The sequence below is a fragment of the Pleurodeles waltl genome, chromosome 10 (assembly GCF_031143425.1).
Source record: "Pleurodeles waltl isolate 20211129_DDA chromosome 10, aPleWal1.hap1.20221129, whole genome shotgun sequence".
NCBI classification, from domain to species: Eukaryota; Metazoa; Chordata; class Amphibia; order Caudata; family Salamandridae; genus Pleurodeles; species Pleurodeles waltl.
In genome coordinates this window covers 749,355,176-749,372,760 of record NC_090449.1, presented here as the reverse complement: position 1 = coordinate 749,372,760, position 17,585 = coordinate 749,355,176, and the positions used below count along the sequence as shown (strand labels likewise).

Below are 17,585 nucleotides of genomic sequence, written 5' to 3'. Positions count from 1 at the left end.
GGGGAAGAGCATCCCATCAAGTGATCTGTGTGCTGCCAGAAACTGAAGATGTAACCTAGCTGTGTCAACTTCTAGAGAGTCCTCCAGAAACACTTAACCATCTCAAGGTACCACAGTTCCCAGGCGGATAAAGGGCCAAACATATATGAGATTGCACCAGAAGCTTTTATCAGCGGAAAGAATGAAGCAGAAACGTTTTGTTTAGTTTTATTTTATTTATTTTTAAAGTGCCTAAATGCAACAGTGGTACCTTCAAAGCATCAGAACTTTACGTACCCACTGAAGCTTCCACATAATTTACTATACAGGATATTTAACTAAAACAAAAAAGAAACAATAAACCTATAAAGCAATAAATAACAGATTATCCAGCCGCAGGCCCCAAGACTGAACTCTGTCAAAACGTATGCTTGGAGTAAATAAAGATTTAGGGCATGATTTACAGTTTGGCGGACGGGTTTACTCTGTCACAAAAGTGGCAGGTATCCTGTCCGCTGTATTACGATCCCATTCTATCCTTTGGGAATCGTAATACGGCAGATGGGATATTCCTCATGTTTGTGACGGAGTAACTCGTCTGTCAAACTCTAATGAGGCCAGTCTTTTTTCAAGCATTGACAGTATTGTAATCAAGTGCCCTTCAGTGTGAAGAATTTAAGACAGACTGTATTCCTGGGACATTCCGATCATGACATTGCTGCTTTTAGGTTGCTTCTGGCATTTGATGTGTCAAACTGGCAAAGCAAAAAGCTCAATCTGGACTGGTCGATGTTTTCTCTTTTCACCACCAAATACTAGAGTCAATTTTTCTAATTACTTTGAAGATTATACAGTGTATTAACTGCTTAAAATGCTTCTTAAATCATCACCCAGCTCTGTTGCTTCCTTGCTAGTGTCACATGGTCACACTTCCTTATTTTAAAAATCACAAGCAGTACTAAATGTTCCTTTTCTGATATAAACTTTCATTTACAAAGTAAGGTATAGTGCAGCGAAGTATAATATGCTGTTTTTACGAAACTATTTGCTTGGGTCTCACATAATAATTTGTCATTAAAACATGGCCCAGCTGCTAGCTTATTTTCAACCTGAGCTGGTGATGTGTCCATTGCAGCTGACCATGTCAATGGTACAAAGGTTAGTGCTTTATGTCTGACAGCAACAAATCTAATGTTCTTTTCAAATAGTCAGTTGTATTTTGTACTCTCACGTGTATCTGACAAAACAATATATTTTATATGGGCCTCCTATTGAATTAGCAGAATATCTGCATCATTGGGTATGGTGGATACAGCTCACTGTGTCACCTGATCATTTGAACAAAGGAAACAAATAGGAGGTAAACTATAATGGCAACAGCTTTGATCAGAGTGTACACTAGAAGCTATTTAGACCTCTCAGAATATAACACTAACTTGACATGATGGTAATAGTAATTTTGAAAAGTCTACAGGCCTGATTTAGAGTTTGGCGATGTGATACTAAATCACAAACAGGACACATAACTTATCGTCCCTACTAAAAGTGCTGTAGAATATAAGGCACTTATGTTATGGTGGGCGGGATAACCTTCAAGCCAAGCCTGTGATGGAGTATTCCACCTGTCAAAATACAACTCACACCTTAGGTCCACTAGTGTCATGGGGTCATGCTTGTCTTAAAAAATGTACAATGAAGTCAAATCAACATTTCCTCTGTGACCTTCATGGAGGTTTCCAGTTGGTTTATCACAACAAACATTGCCCTCCATGGCTAATGTGGTCACGTGGTCCAATGGTATCACTGCTGCTAGGTGCTCACCATCACATAATGCAAATCTTTGATCTCAGTTATCATTCAAAAAGGTCTGCATTTCTCTGGTGAGTGGAAACCTCAAATAATGATCATTTTAAAGTTCAATACTTTTATATAGATTCCTGGTGTCGTTATGTTTTTTCCAATCTAGCATTTAGTCACAAAAAGTAAAGGTAGGTTTAATATTGGACAGTGATTGAACAGATCATTCAAACCCACAAAGGTATTTTAAATATATGATAACTGTAACTTGTTTCTCTGCTACTGTGTCACTGTCTGATATAAAAGCTGTAAGGGGCACCTCCAGCATTTTATTTTTGAAGTGCCTAAATGCATCAGGGGTACATTCAAAGCATCAGAACTTTATGTACCCACTGAAGCTTCCACATAATTTACTATGCAGATTATTTAACTAACCTCACCTGTGGGACACTCTCGCCCTCTGCTAATGGCAAAAAACGTCAAATTGATCTCAGAAAGATGACAGATCTCCCTCGCAACAAAAGAATGAATGCGCACATTAATACACATTGACTTTGCCGGAGAAGCTCTCTGTGGCACGGAAGAGACCTTTAGATGATTCTTTCTTTAAAGTTTGATAGTCAACCATTTCTGACCTAACTCAACCTCAAGAGCTGCACAGGTTTGGGCACGTTCTTAAAGTTTTCACAAATCTCTTGGATTTTTTTCGGGAACAAGTTGTTTAGTGAATTGCATAATTCTTAGGACTGTAGTTGTCTGACGCCTGACTCTTCCTCCCACATTAGGTTCCTAGGTTAGTTAACCATCTCAGAGGGCTGACTTTCACCCTGTCCCTTCCTTTCAGTGAAATCGGTCTTCTTGGTTTACAAAGCTGACTTCCTATAACCACTTAAATCAACTTTAAAAACCATTAGTTCAGTCTTATTCTGGGATGTTTTCCTGTACGCCTCCAAGAGGAAACATTTTTTTAAATAATTCTCAATTCTTCTGAATATCATCTATAATTTAGTTTTGCTCAGTCTTTCTTGTACTTTTTCAAAAAGGTCATCAAATGTGGTGCCTTGACCGTTGTTCATTGAAGTTCTCCTTTGGCGATTGCCAGCAGCTAAAACATGCCATAGCTGAGTCTATTTACTTTCAGTATTTCCAGTTGTGACTGCTTTACATTTCGTTATCTTGGTGTGATGGCTCTTAGTCCAGGGCTAGACAAATTGAGTAATAATCCCAGGGACTGCAAAAGCTTAGGATAGAGGGGCTAGGCTCTTATTTTGCACCACCTCCTTCCTTGGTAATATTTAGCTCTGTATTCTTGGGCCTTTGTGTATGCAGAGGCGTGAGATAAGAAAGTCCATGGCTGACAGGACCACAATGTCTTTAAATTTTCTTTGTCAGCCTCTGAAATTCAGTTCAGATTATTTCCAATCAACATGGGCGATCCAATGTTCAAATAAAACAATTTCTGTTAAACAAGGTGTATAAATGAAAATGCAAATATACTTATTTTTTCTTCAAACTGTGGTCACACACGGTCAGAAAAAGTGTTCTGTGCCAGCATTACTAAAACAATACAAAAGTAGTTGATAAATCTCTATGATGACATCATAAAAAGCATTTGATAAAATGTATCAAAGGGCAAAAGAGAAATGTATATTGTGCATGAATGACGCAATCTGATGTCATGCTAATTCCAGTTTACAGACAGTGCATTTAATAAAACCCAGATAGTTTCCTAAATATTAATGTTTCACATTTGACTGATCAGGGGCAATCCGGATCTGGAAAATATATATGCTGCATGGGTTCCACGTGTTTATTGTAAATAACTACATCATGTTTTTTATTGTAATTGTCAACTACGTAGATATCGTGAGGTGTGCCTTTGCAGTTGTCAGTCATTTCCTGTGCTTTTTTAGATTCTTTGACTGTAGCTCCCCTGTCGCATGATTTATTACACATTCCAAAGAAAGTTAAAAAGACAGGAATAAAAATGATACCATGCACAAGACCAAAAGCTATAACAAGGAACATGATCTTAAAAAACGTTCTGAAGATGTAGCTTCCTGCAGCAGACAATGCAAGAACTCCCAATATAGTCGAAACAGCTCCCTGGACTATAGGATAGCCAAGAATATGCAAAGCATCTACGGCCCGTTGATTGGGTGTGGATCCCTTACTAGAGACAAATGCATACGAGATATGTGCTGAAAAGTCCACCGAAAATCCTATACAGATTACCAGATTGATCATGGATATGGAGTCAAGGTTAACATTCCAAAACGCCATGTATCCTGTAACCCCCACGATAATGGAGGCAATTGCAAATGTCACCCACAATGAACAGAGTGGACTGGGTATCAGTAATAATGAGATCACTAGCATGACTGCTGTAGCGATTAGAACATTCTGAATAGTATTATCCACTATCACAACATACTGATCGAAATATATAAATGCAGGGTGATATACTGATACTGGGACACTGCAGCCCTTTGCCAATTCCCTTATTTGGTTTAACATTGTTTTTTCATCAACTGCAGTTATCACATTTACCGTCTGAATGAAGAAACGGGAAGCTAGAATGTTCCCATTTTTTATGTCAATGTCTTGCATGAAGTTTGGGTTTACACCATTTAATAATGATAAATTGCCAATAAAAGTAGATTTGGTGTCTAAGTCTATTCTCATGGGAACAGATATAAGCTCATATGTACTTAGCCATGATTCGGTAAGACTTTTGTCAATATAAGAATTATTTTCAAATGAGTCCATGCATTTCCTAATATTTGTACGAACAGATGTGTCCCAGTAGGCTATTTCTTCGGTTACAGAAACCATAACTCTTGGACCGTAACTGGAAAAAAACAAATCTTCATGATCATAAAAAGGTTTGACATAGGAATCATCACTTGCCAAATTTCGAAGATCTATACCTTCTTGTGTTTGTAGGCACCCATAGATGCCAGAGGCCAAATATCCAAAATAGAAGACCACCACAAATACCTTAGTCCATACATTGGTAAGAAAAGGTCCATAAAAATCTTTAAAGAATCCCGGAATTGGATGTTCTTGTTCTGTACCAGTTGTTGAGTCATAGGAGCCCCCTACACAGCATGCACTGTATATAGAGGAACGGCCAGCTTGAGGTACTTCTTCCACTTTTTTGCAGCTCAGCCAATGCCTGTTGGATTTTTCTCGCTTACCATTTAGTGCCAAAACAGCTCCAAAACAGGTGATATTGAATAAGTAGCAGAACATAATGGCAGTGCCAGTATAGATACAAAATGATTTAACCGACTGAAAAGAAGTCATTATTCCAATGTAGAATGCCAAGGCCGTGGTAAGGGTTGTGATTGTGATGGACACAGCGGCATCTGCGTAAGTGTGAGCCATCCGGTCTTCAACAGAGTCTTTAACTTTAGTCTGTTGCCAACCAGCGATCATAATGAACATGTCATCAACACCAACTCCTAAAGACAAGCAGAGAGAATATTTACAATATTTATGTATCATTTTAAGGCTGTGGTTATGCAAAAAACTATATTTGTGCTGCTTTTTTACGCAAAAACGGCGCAAACTTACAAAATACAATTGTATTTTTCAAGTTTGCGCCGTTTCTGCGTCAAAAAATGACGCAAAGGCAGCGCTAAAAAAGTATAAATAAGGGCCTATGTTTTCGAAGTACAGTCATGCACATCTATTATATTTTTTGAAGACATAAGCATAACGCCCTGATTCACAATGTGCTGATTTCAAAATGCAAATGTGTGAGCTGCCCATGGGCAAGCAGTATGCCTAGGCAAGGTCTCAGCTCACAGCTGTTTGGGTATTCACTTATAGTCCTGTGCTAAATATGTGCACATATTTATACTATAATGGATGTGACAATCCATATGCTATGTATGTACCTGATACACACACCCCTACATAAATAGAACGTACAGAAAGTGCATGTCACGCATGCAAAGGAAAGACAAACATCGGATTTTTTTTTACTGCATATTATATCACTTATTAGAAACATTTTAAGTAACTATGGCTTGCATTGCTCAGATATAATACCAGCTGTATAAGTTGGTGCACTTTCCCACTCTTTCTGTGCCAATTATCCGTGATCCATTTGATGTCATTTAAGTGCACAGATAAGTGGATCAAAGCATTCTCAGGCCTTTTAAGAAAACCCCTAAAGATTCCACTTTATAAACGTTTACACAGTTTGCACAGTTTGCACTCCCCTTGCCTACTTATTCCGTTGACACTCCTGCGAGTGAAGCCCCTTTTCACATTCAAGTTGATGTTTAGGTGTGCACAATGGGCCTGAATCACAAAGGTAAACTTACACACTTGTGTAACTTTACTCTTATTCAAAAACTGCAATTTAATAGTAACTTTAGGACAGCAGAGACTCCACAGTCAGGGAGGAGAAGCCCGCACACAAGACGATAGGACAGGCCTCCCTTTTATGTATACATTTCTTCACCCTGACTGCAGTCTCCACAGCCAAAAACGTGCTATTAAAGTGTAGCTTTGTGAATACAGCAAAATAGTAAACTTACACAAAACTTATAAGTTTACCTTTGTCAATCAGGTCCAATGTATCCAAATGTTACGTGTAGTACATGAAAGAAGATATTCTCTTGCATGGACATTATATATCTCAATCATTATTTGGAATCACAAATAATATATGCTGCATGCATATCAAGCCTTTTTCTATGAGAAAGTGTTTTTGTTCATAATCACTATAATAAAATAGCAACTTATTATGATGAACAGTAATCAAAAAGAAAACATTCACCACATTTTATAGGTGCAAATCTTGCATGGATTGGAAAATGTCATAACATACCTCACACATTATCACCTTGATTACATTTATATTACATGAATACCATAATACATTTGTGTATAATCTACACATGATTACAAAAACCTGAATCAATTAAATTACACAAATGGAGCACAAAACACCTAAGTCACATTCGCATATGGTACAAAAGTATATTGTCATTTAAGCCGGACCTATTTAAGAGGGAGCGTGAAGGGAAGGAGATATCAAGTAGCTAAACATAAAAAAAAGTGTCAGAGTAGCCGAGAGCAATGAATACGAATACTGTGATTGCTGGCAATATTTAAAACTGCAAATACATTTACATTAGTTGGTAAAACACTAGCAGCACTTTAGGAAACTCTAATCATACCCCAAAATGTAAACTCTAATCATACCCCATATGTTGAAAATGGGATATAGAACAAAACTGAATCCAAGATTTATAAGATGTGTGTAGGGGCTGCATGAGTGTGGAAAGAGTTTTAGTGGAAAAGAGAAACAGAATGTAGTAGAGACACATACGACCTAAATAAAAAAAAAAACAGTTGACATTTACACCTGTGCTGCCATTCATAAACTCCTCTCTGATTCTTCTGCACTCTTTAAAGGGCTGGAGATTTACCATAGCAAAGAGCTGAAGAAACTCTACTTCAAGGGTGTGTGGACGAGGAACACTGTTAAACTTATGGATGTGTGTGGGAAAGGATTTTGCCATAAATAAATATGCATTCCCTTACAGAAAAAATATTCAGTTTACATATCGGGCTGCAGCTCCTCTATGCTAAGTTATACCTTCTATATAACTCTGCACTGAGGAAATGGCCTATTCCTGTAATACGACTGGATTGCTGCAATTGGCACAAACTCCCAGGCGCATTACTGGGAATGTTTGCGAATTATCAAAACTCATTTGCTTACAATAAACATGAGTGTTTATCTTTTCTTTGTGAATTGGGCCCCATAGGTTGTAGAATGATATGCCACTTAATGTGATGAAGAAGAGAAGATTAATGGATAAAGAAGGGAAGGAAAAGGTAAAGATAAAGTGAGCTGTGAATCTCTGAAAGATCTGTAGGGGGTAGAGTAGATGGAGGGAAAGAGCCTTTCGAGACTATTCACAAGGGTAACTTAAACTTGTGAGGTTACGCATTCTAGTTTACTTTTCCGCTTTTTAGTAACTTTACAAATTTTGGCTATTTACCCAAAAGTGTAGATTTACATATCTCCACTCCATGAAAAATGGGGTGGAGCCAAATTTACAAATGATAGTTACTACTGCCAAAAAGATACAGTAGTAAGTCTAGCCTCACGCATGATCAACCATTTATACATCAGCAATCCCACCAAATACAATAATGGATGTAGGGAATTACAATAAAACCCCGTAGGAAATAATGTTAAAATAAAGTACATTGTTTGAAATAGCTATAAACATAAATTAATATAACTGAGTGTTAACTAAATATAACAATAAAACATATCATTTAATTATATGTTATTTTAACAACTTTTTGAGTGTCAAATGAATGCATAAAATATTATTAAATTAATTTAAATTACTTCTATACAGCATTTTCAATAATTATGGGTGCATAATATTTTAAAAATACATGAGGTGGGAATTTGTTTAAAATTAAAATTAACATGAATTAAAATTTCAAATCAAAATTGGGTTAATAGCGCTGTACAATGTTTTAATTTGTTCTACATTTAATATAAATACACATTTTTTCCAACTTTAATAAACTATTTATTTTTCTATATTATACCATTTGGAGATTTCCATCTGCAGGTGGCAGTTACTCATGTGTGTGTCATTTACAAACTACCTTCCACATAGGAAGTACCTATGAGCGATTAGAGAAGTCCTGTGTCAAAGTGTTGATCGTTTACTCAGGTGTAACATCCTTTGCTTTTCACAAGCATTTCGTAAATTATTTGCAACATTTTTGGCTTCTGTAAGATAAACTTCAAAGATGCACATGTGAGTGCTATAGACAGTGTGAAAAAATTCACCAATAACCAACAGTTTTACATAATGGTGTAGGTAAAAACAACAAATTGGGGCAATCATTGTAAACTGAGAAGAAAAAAAGATTTCAAAAGATGAAAAATGTATCTAGCTTCCTATAAACATATATATTCAATTCAATTTATAGTATATGCATATGAGGAGCAGAGAAAACATATGTAAGCATGTGTTATTTTTGAATACTATACACTTATGCCTGTTTCTTCAGACCGTCATAATAACATATACGAATTTGGATTAAAAAAAATTGAGCAACCCAATAGGTGTACTTCACATATCTATATAACTCATGAAAAGCATACGTTACCCCTCGTCCATAAACCTGGCTCTTGTATGCAAAGTATATTGATATTCTAAGGTGTGTTATACACTTGGGGCCCGATTCAAACTAGTAAACTTAGACTTTTGATCTAAGATCAAAAGTCTAAGGCCCGTATTTATACTTTTTTTGCGCCGCATTTGCGTCGTTTTTTGACGCAAAAACGGCGCAAACTTGCAAAATACCATTGTATTTTGTAGGTTTGTGCCGTTTTGCGTCAAAAAGCGGCGCAAATGCGGCGCTAAAAAAAGTATAAATACGGGCCTAAGTTTACGACTTATCAGTATTCACAAAGGTAAGTTACGTATAGCATCTTTAGGTCCGCACTCAGGGCGGAATCTCCATACTTGGAGTGGAATCTCCACCCCGAGAGCGGAGATTCCACCTCGAATGTAGAGGTAAAGATACTACTTATGACTTATGTTTGTGAATATTGAAAAGTCGTCAACTTAGACTTTTGGTCCAAACGTAGACCAAAAGTCTAAGGTTACCTTTTTGAATTGAGCCCTTGGTCTATGAAACATCTATAAACTGCAGTTTTATAAAACTGATGAACAGATAAATATCACAGTGCTTTATGCTATGTATTCATATACAATAAATGATCCAGTGAAATACCTTTAATTTGGGAAAAGGAGAATGAACTGGCAAAACTTCACTTCTTACTCTGTGGCCATTAGAAACAGTCACTTACCTAAAATAAGGAATGGAGAATTTGCTACGGTTATAACAAATGGAACTCCACACATCAGTAGCAGTCCAAAACTAGCCAATACAGCCAATCCAGCTGAGATGACTCCAAATGATGCAACCCAAATTTTGTTCCTCACGCAGTCCAACCTGAAAAGTATATAACTATCTGTTTTACAGTAACATATTGGCAATTATTCAAAACATGAATCCACATTCTTTTTATATTCCCTTGACAATGGCTGTGCTAAAAAACAGAAGTAAGCTTTAGTGATATGCTTGCTAGGCATCCTGACCTAATATGAAAACAGTACATTTAATAAGTAAGTTCTGGCCAATTATTGCAAAGTCTGCTACACAATTATCGTGACATAAGAGGGAAGTCCCTAACATAAGCACTGTCAGGCATGCTGGATCGAAAACTTTGGACAGAAAGCTTTGCCATGAGCACCTCGTGTTCTAAGCTTGTACACAAAGCAGTGGTATATTTGAACCTTTCTTTGACGAGGCATTCAATGGAGACAATCAAAGGAGAAGGTATTCATGTGTGTCGGGTGCAGAATGAAGTAACATTTAAGACTTGGAACCATCTGGAACTTGGCAATCATCTTGGAGAGGAGTCTCAGATATATTGTTTTACAACAGTCAGTGTTCAGAGCATTGCAGGAACAAGGGCATTACTTTACAGCAGGAGTATCAAAGGCTGGATGCTAAAAAGTACACATGGGTAGTAGAATACATTTTTAGTGATATTGTTGATCTGAGGGGACATGGTCAGGATAGTGTCACCAACTGAGGTTAGAAATCGTGTTCAGTGGATGGGTAGGTCCTAGCCGCTGTGCCGCAGCCTTTAATGCACTGGGACAACCAGATCTGATGCATAAATCTTTGAAAATTGCCCCAGTTGAACCCATATTCCCCTGACTTAGTTGAAATGGTGATGTAGATCTGAGTGTTGTCATTACACATGAGGCACTCCTGGTTGTAGCTGCTGAGTATTCTTACCAAGCAGATCACATTCACTGTTCAAAGGGGTGTAATAGTGCTGAATTCTGTTGGACTTTGCAGGTTATGATGAACAATGTGAACAGATAGGGAACAAATTGAACATGTGAGTTCTGTTATCTAGTGTTGGACCCGTCAGCCTTAGGGTAGTCTATCCCCAAATGTTTTGCCTTTCCTTCTCCATTTTCCAGGGCATAAACTGTGTTGGCACTAGGACTCTGTGCAAAGTACCATTGCTAACTAGTGCTAACGTTCTTCTGCTCACTACCCTAAAACATGGTTAAATTGGCTTATACCCAATCAACATAGTTAATTTACTTAGAAGTCCCTTGTAGAGTGTGTGAGAGAACAGGGCTGATTACAGAGACCCCCTAACATTTTGCCCCCATTTTCCACTTTTTGCTGGTGTTTTCCTGACTCTGATGGTGCCCTGGGTACTTCTAACCAGTCACAGGGCCTATGCACTGTGTATAATCAGTATGCAAATTAGGCTCATTATAATTGGCTAAGTCAACCTACCTATACGTCCCTAGTATATGGTAGGGCATGGAGGTTTAGGGACTCCAGCATAGGTAGTGCCACCTAGGTGCACTGCTGAGGTGCCCAGTGCCATTTTAAAGGCAGGTCTGCCTTGCTGGCTGCTTTTAAGTTAAAGGTACATGCAAATTCGAATTTGGAATTAAAAATAGTTCCAAAGTCTTAAACTACCTAATTTTTACATATAGGCCACCCCTAAGGTGTGCCCTATGTGTCCCTGGGGCTGGGTGCCATGTAACTATAAGCAGGGACCTTATACAAATAGTTTTATAAGCCCTGGTGAGGTAAAACAGCAAAATTAGTTTTTCCCTCATTGTAGTGAATGGCCTCCATAGGCTTTATTTTAATTTTAAAGTCCCCTTAAGTAACAGATACCAGACGTTTGGTATCAAATTAATTGTTATAATAAATCCCACAACGTCCAGTTGTTGGATTTAATATAACTTGTTCAGGTAAAGAGTTTTAAACTTTACCTGAAAAGTTGCCAACTTCAGCCCTGCAGTGTTTTTGCTGCTGTGCTCTGATTGGCCAGCATCTGATGAGGTGTGAAGTGGCCTGGCTCCACATGAAGCAGGAAGGGGGAGGGCTGCCAAACTGGTCTTCAAAGGCAGAGAAGGACATTTGGAGCAACCCAGAAACACCCTCACATCCTGCAAACCCAGACAATTAGGTAGCCCCTTGATTAGATTAGGAGGGGGCAGGAGAGGGGTGTGTTTAGGATTTTTAGCCACACCAGTGGGTGGGCTCAGCCAGATGTAACCTCCAAAAATCACTTTCAGCCATGATGGATTTTTGAGGAATGTTGCTCTCTGGGATTGATTTTTGCCACACTTCCCAGAAAGTGGTCATCACAGGGGGGAGGACTCTGCACTTGATTAGAGAATCAGGACCCCCTGTTTTTCACCCAGGAGCAGGGATAAAACTGGCAGACCTGCACCCACACCTCAGATCCCTATCAGATTTCAACAAGAGAGGAGAAGAAGGACTGCCACGCTGGACCCCTGACCTGCACCTGGACACTGCACTCTGGAGGTCTGCACCAGCTGCACACTTGGGCTTCACCACTAAAAGGACTTTACCTGTCTTCTACTGTGTCAAGAAGAGACTCCCTGTTTGCTACAGGTACAAAGGAGCTGCCCAGAGTCCCCTGCATCAAGTCCTGCAAGCAGAGCCCAGCTGACCAGCGTCCAGTGGCCATTTGAGGATTCTGACCAGGTGCATTCTGGGAATTGTAGTCCCAACTCCCAAGGAGCAACTCAGAGTTTCTGGAACCTTGGATCAAGCTGCGGACACTTCAAGGACACAAAAAGGACTTCTGGAAGAAGATCCAGAAGTTTGGAGACGTTTGGAGCAACTCCATAAGTTGAAGAGGTGCAATGTGGGAGTTGTAGTCCCAGACCTCAAAAGGCACACCAGAGTCTCTGAACCCTTGGCTGGTGCTGTGGACCACTTTCCTGAATCAAACACTTCTGAAAGTACGTGTGACAGTGTTACCTCGTAGGTGGCCTGAACTCTGGACTTTGTTCCTTTCCAGTGTGACCTTTTTTTAACCCTTTGAGCGCTGGTTACTTCTATGCGCTGGAAAGCATTAATTCTTTAAAAATGAATATCTCCGGTTCCCTTTATCCGATTTTATTCGTTTTGATGTCATTTTAAAAATAAAAATATAATCTATTTTCATAAATTGATTTTGGATTAAACTGTTTCCTGTGTTTTATTTAATTACTGTTTTGTGATATTTGAATGCTTTACGCTTTGTCTCCTAAGTTAAACCATGTCGCTCATTGCCAAGCTACCAAGGGTTGAGCTGGGTTTAATTTACTGAGACCTAACTGGACCTAAGTGGAGGTTGGTGGCCTATTGCTAAGTGTAGGTACTTACCTGTTCTTACCAATAACCCATTTTCCAAAAGAGTGTCATACTATATACCCAGGAACTGTAAATTAAATGATACCAGTGGGCGTGCAGCATTTACTGTGCAGTCTACTTAAGTAGCACCTTAAAACATGTCCCTGGCCTGCCACTAAGGCCTGAATACAGTTTTAAACTGTAATTTCAACTTTGCAAGAAAACCCCCTTGCTAAGCCTTAAACTCCCCTTGTATCACATATAATTCACCCCTAGGGTAGGCCTAGGTGTGTGGTGCAGGGTTCATTTTAATTAAAAGGCTGGACATGTACCTTTCATTTTTACATGTCCCGGTAGTGAAAAATTCCTAAATTCGTTTTTCACAACTGTGAGGTCTACCCTTACCACAGAATGACACTGGAGATTATTTATTACATTTCATAAATTGTAATTTCCTATTGAAGCAGCTAGTTATGTTATATCTAATATCTTTGGATTTGTAATGAAAAACTCTATTTAATGATAAGAGTCATGTTTTTATTACAATTTCAAAAAATGCAATTGGCATTTTTCCGCCCTTGGCCCCATTGTGCCTGCAGCCTGTCTTGGGCTACATGACTGGGTGTGAATAACTGACTTTGTGAATTCCTCCTAGACAGTTGCAAAAACAAGGTGATGGATGGAATTCTTGAATTAATCTCAGCTATTGGCAATTGTCCAGGCTGCATCTCAATCCATCGTTTTTCGTATACCATCCCACCTCAGTTTGGATCCAGCCATATGCAAATCAGTCTTGACCCTGTTCCTCATGGGAACAGTCCAGCCTGAACTGCCAGGCCAGGTCCTCCCTGAACAAGAACACAAGCAACCAAGGACAGGTTTTGCCCTAGTCAGTCACACAATAGAGGAATTAGGTGTGCCTGTGTAGGCCATTTGCTAGTAGGGTGTGTGGGCACAGCTGAGCATAGCCCCAGTGGCAACTGAATAAGGAGTGCTCTGCCTTCACACAAAAGACTTATCACCTCAGCATTGTCACTGCAGCCAGCTTGGAGCCAGGGAAGGGAAGTCAGGAAAGTCCATGTACTTCAAAGTCACTGTCTAGACACTGCTCCCACCTTCCAGAAGTAAGGCACCAGGGTATAAAAACTAGACCTCAGACACCAAATCTTCAGTTCACTCCTGGACCTGTGGAAGGACTTTCAGAGGTCTGTCTGCTGCTGTGCTCTCTGAAAAACTGCTTTGTTGTACCTGGAAGGACTTCTTTGATGCCTGGAGCCTGCCTTGAACCCTCAGAGGCTGGCCCTGCTATTGAGCCTTGCATCTTCACCTGAACCTAGGACTACCAGAGTCATTCCAAGGGATAGTTTCCTGGCCTCCTGTTCATAGCCACCATTGTCTGTGGTGCTAGTGGTGCCAGGATGGCCAAATCCCAAGACTGAGGACTAAGAAAATGGTCAGCCAAAAACTGCTTTAAGAACCAGGAGGGAACTGGGACCAACCTACTCGCCTGTCCACCCGAGGCGCTTCGCCAGTCGGACGGACCTTGCGGTTTCTCCTGCTACTTACCAAAAAAGAGTCTTAGGCGGTCATTCTGACCGCGGCGGGCGGCAGTCGCCGCCCGCCATGCGGTTACCGCCGAATGGCCGCTCCGTGGTCAGGAGACCGCGGCGGCCATTCTGGCTTTCCCGCTGGGCCGGCGGACGACCGCCAAAAGGCCGCCCGCCAGCCCAGCGGGAAAGCCCCTGCAACGAGGAAGCCGGCTCCGAATGGAGTCGGCGGAGTTGCAGGGGTGCGACGGGTGCAGTGGCACACGTCGCGATTTTCACTGTCTGCAAAGCAGACAGTGAAAATCTGTATGGGGCCCTGTTAGGGGGCCCCTGCACTGCCCATGCCAGTGGCATGGGCAGTGCAGGGGCCCCCAGGGGCCCCACGACACCCGTTCCCGCCATCCTGGTTCTGGCGGTGAAAACCGCCAGAAACAGGCTGGCGGGAAGGGGGTCGGAATCCCCATGGCGGCGCTGCAAGCAGCGCCGCCATGGAGGATTCCCTGGGCCAGGGGAAAATCGGCGGGAAACCGGCGGGAAACCGGCGGGAAACCGCCGGTTCCCCTTTTCTGACCGCGGCTTTACCGCCGCGGTCAGAATAGCCCAGGAAGCACCGCCAGCCTGTTGGCGGTGCATCCGCTGCCCTCCGCCCTGGCGGTCAGAGACCGCCAGGGTTGGAATGAGGGCCTTAGAGTCTAATTAGATCTTGGTGACAAGGAATATTCTGCCACGAATGTGACGGATAGCCTGTCCACCATATTAGGATCCCATTAAACTGTATGGAGATAGTAATACGGCAGACAAGATATTCATCACATTTGTGAGGGACTATTCCATCCACTGAGATCTAAATAAAACTCTAAGTTTGAACACAGAAATATTCACTGCAGCTTCAACCTAAAACTATTTGATTATGATGTTCCCTCTGCGGACGCCTCTTAGAGCCTTGTCCTGCTGACCTTTATCTTGTCAGAACATTTTTCTCAATTTTTTTTTTAAGTCTGAAGTTAAGCGCTGACCGGGCCCAATCCCCTTCTTGCACCCAAACTGCACTCCATCACGGTCACTCATATTTTTTGTCTTTGACCCGGTCATGTGTGACTGGAAGCCAGTGGTTGCTGCTTTGATCTTTTAGGTGCCAGTTTTTACTAAAAAATGTAAAAGTTCATAGCTTTGGTTTTACTGATTGGACTTTTGTTGTTTTGGTGTAAAATAATTTATTAAAATGTATGGTATTCTTCTAAACTGGTGTGAGAATTTTCTTGTGTTTTGTTTTAATTTAATTACTGTTGTATGCTGCATACATACTTTTCACATTGCTTCTAGGTTAAGCTTGACTGCTTCTTGTGCCAAGCTACCCAGGGTTAAGCGTGGGTTAATTTAGTGACTTTTGGAGGTTCTCCCTGAAAGGGATTGTGGTTGTTGTTTGACCAGGGCTCTCACCCCAGTCAGCCAACAACCCAATTTCTCACATCTAGAAAGAGGAGAGATTGACTTGTGGACTAACTCACCCATTCTGCCAGTCATTACAGGGCCACTGAGTAGTAATGTGTGGTCAAATGTGTGAAAGGTTAAAGATAGGTCAAATTAAATTACATTGTGAGGTTGTTCTTAATAAAAAGAAGAAAGCAGTTATTCCCTGGTATTCACTGGTCATTAGTTGGTGTGACTTGTGCTGAAGATGGAACCCAGATTTGTGTTAAGTTGTAGGTGAGCAGAGAGTTCGGAATGTAAACCTAATTCAAGATTCTACTCAGGGATTCCAGAAATTCATCTTCAGTTCTCAATGGATCTAGGTAGACTTTTGTCTTCCTTAAAGGCAGAGTAATCAGAGCATGTTGTTTTGCTGGGGCATGCACTTGTTTTAATGAGTCACTAATAAGTATGGAGGTTCTATGTTCAAGGCTATGGTTTGGAGTGAACTAATAATGCTAGACATTTTGGAAATCTACACCAAGATCATTCACATAATGAGAATAGTCAAGAGACCCATTCTCTGTTTATCGTGATGAGGTGATTAGGGAAAGACAATTTTAACTTAAAGTGACTTCCTATTTTCATATAAGGCAGCCCTGAGGACCATCACATTGTTACCCTGATGGGGGTCATCTTGGTGAATATTTGTAGGTGACTGACAGGTTGTGTTAAGCCTTGAGGAATTCTTTTGAGAATGTTCCCACTTCCAAAACCTGAGCCCCAATTCAAGCATTCAGATCAGTAAAGAGCACATGTGTACATCTGATGGTGGATGCAGCCGATTGTGGTCAATGAGAATGAGTTGTTTAAACCAGCATGATTAGCAGACTCCTGTGTGGAATTTCAATAGCTATGTTAATTCAAAAACCACTTACTTAATGAAGGCACCAATTTGTTTTTAATTGTAGTTGTTACTTTTATATCCATTAAGGCTAGTACATCAGATGTAGAAGAATCGTTCAGGGATTATGCAGTAGTGACCACTTTGAGAAAATGTTTGTGGTGATCTTTTTCAGGTTTCTGGTCAGACATCTGGCTGGTGGCTGTGCTGAAAGCTGTGTTGAGATCATTGGGAATGCAGAAGTTCATGATGGCAGAGTGGAACCAGGAAATAGGTAGTCAGAAATGACTTGATCAATTGTGAGACTCTGAGGTTGCCACTGTATTGACTCAGTTTTCGGGCCTCAGAGTTGTCTGTATCGTAATCCTAAACATTCAGATCACAGACGCTGATTGGCACTAACAATGAGGCATAGGTACCTGGTAACTATCATATGAGGTATTAGTGGCCAACGACTGTCATATATGCAGGCAAAACAATTACCATCATCTGTACTCAGATTCACTTCCAGAGAGACTGTTCCGTGAAGTGATGCCCCAGGGGACACAAGTACATTACTCAATTTTTAAATTAATGAAAATTATATGAGGTCCTATATGTGCTCAGGTCTCAACCCCTCAAAGTCACTACGTGAGGTCACTGGGTAACAATATCTGTATATTTCTCAATACAGGGGCACCAAGTGACTA

The 17,585-nt window shown here is 40.4% G+C and overlaps 1 protein-coding gene across 1 annotated transcript in view; it reads right to left on the bottom strand.

Moving 5' to 3' along the window:
• Positions 1–203: 203 nt before the first annotated feature.
• The window catches only part of LOC138261841 (patched domain-containing protein 3), a 441,476-nt gene continuing 424,094 nt past the window's right edge, over positions 204–17,585 (bottom strand). The window contains exons 3-4 of the mRNA XM_069211320.1: positions 9,650–9,795; positions 204–5,243 (exon numbers count right to left, since the gene is read on the bottom strand). Of these exons, the coding sequence (XP_069067421.1) occupies positions 3,535–5,243; positions 9,650–9,795 (1,855 nt within the window). The 3' untranslated portion in view covers positions 204–3,534. The remainder of the gene's footprint in view (positions 5,244–9,649; positions 9,796–17,585) is intronic.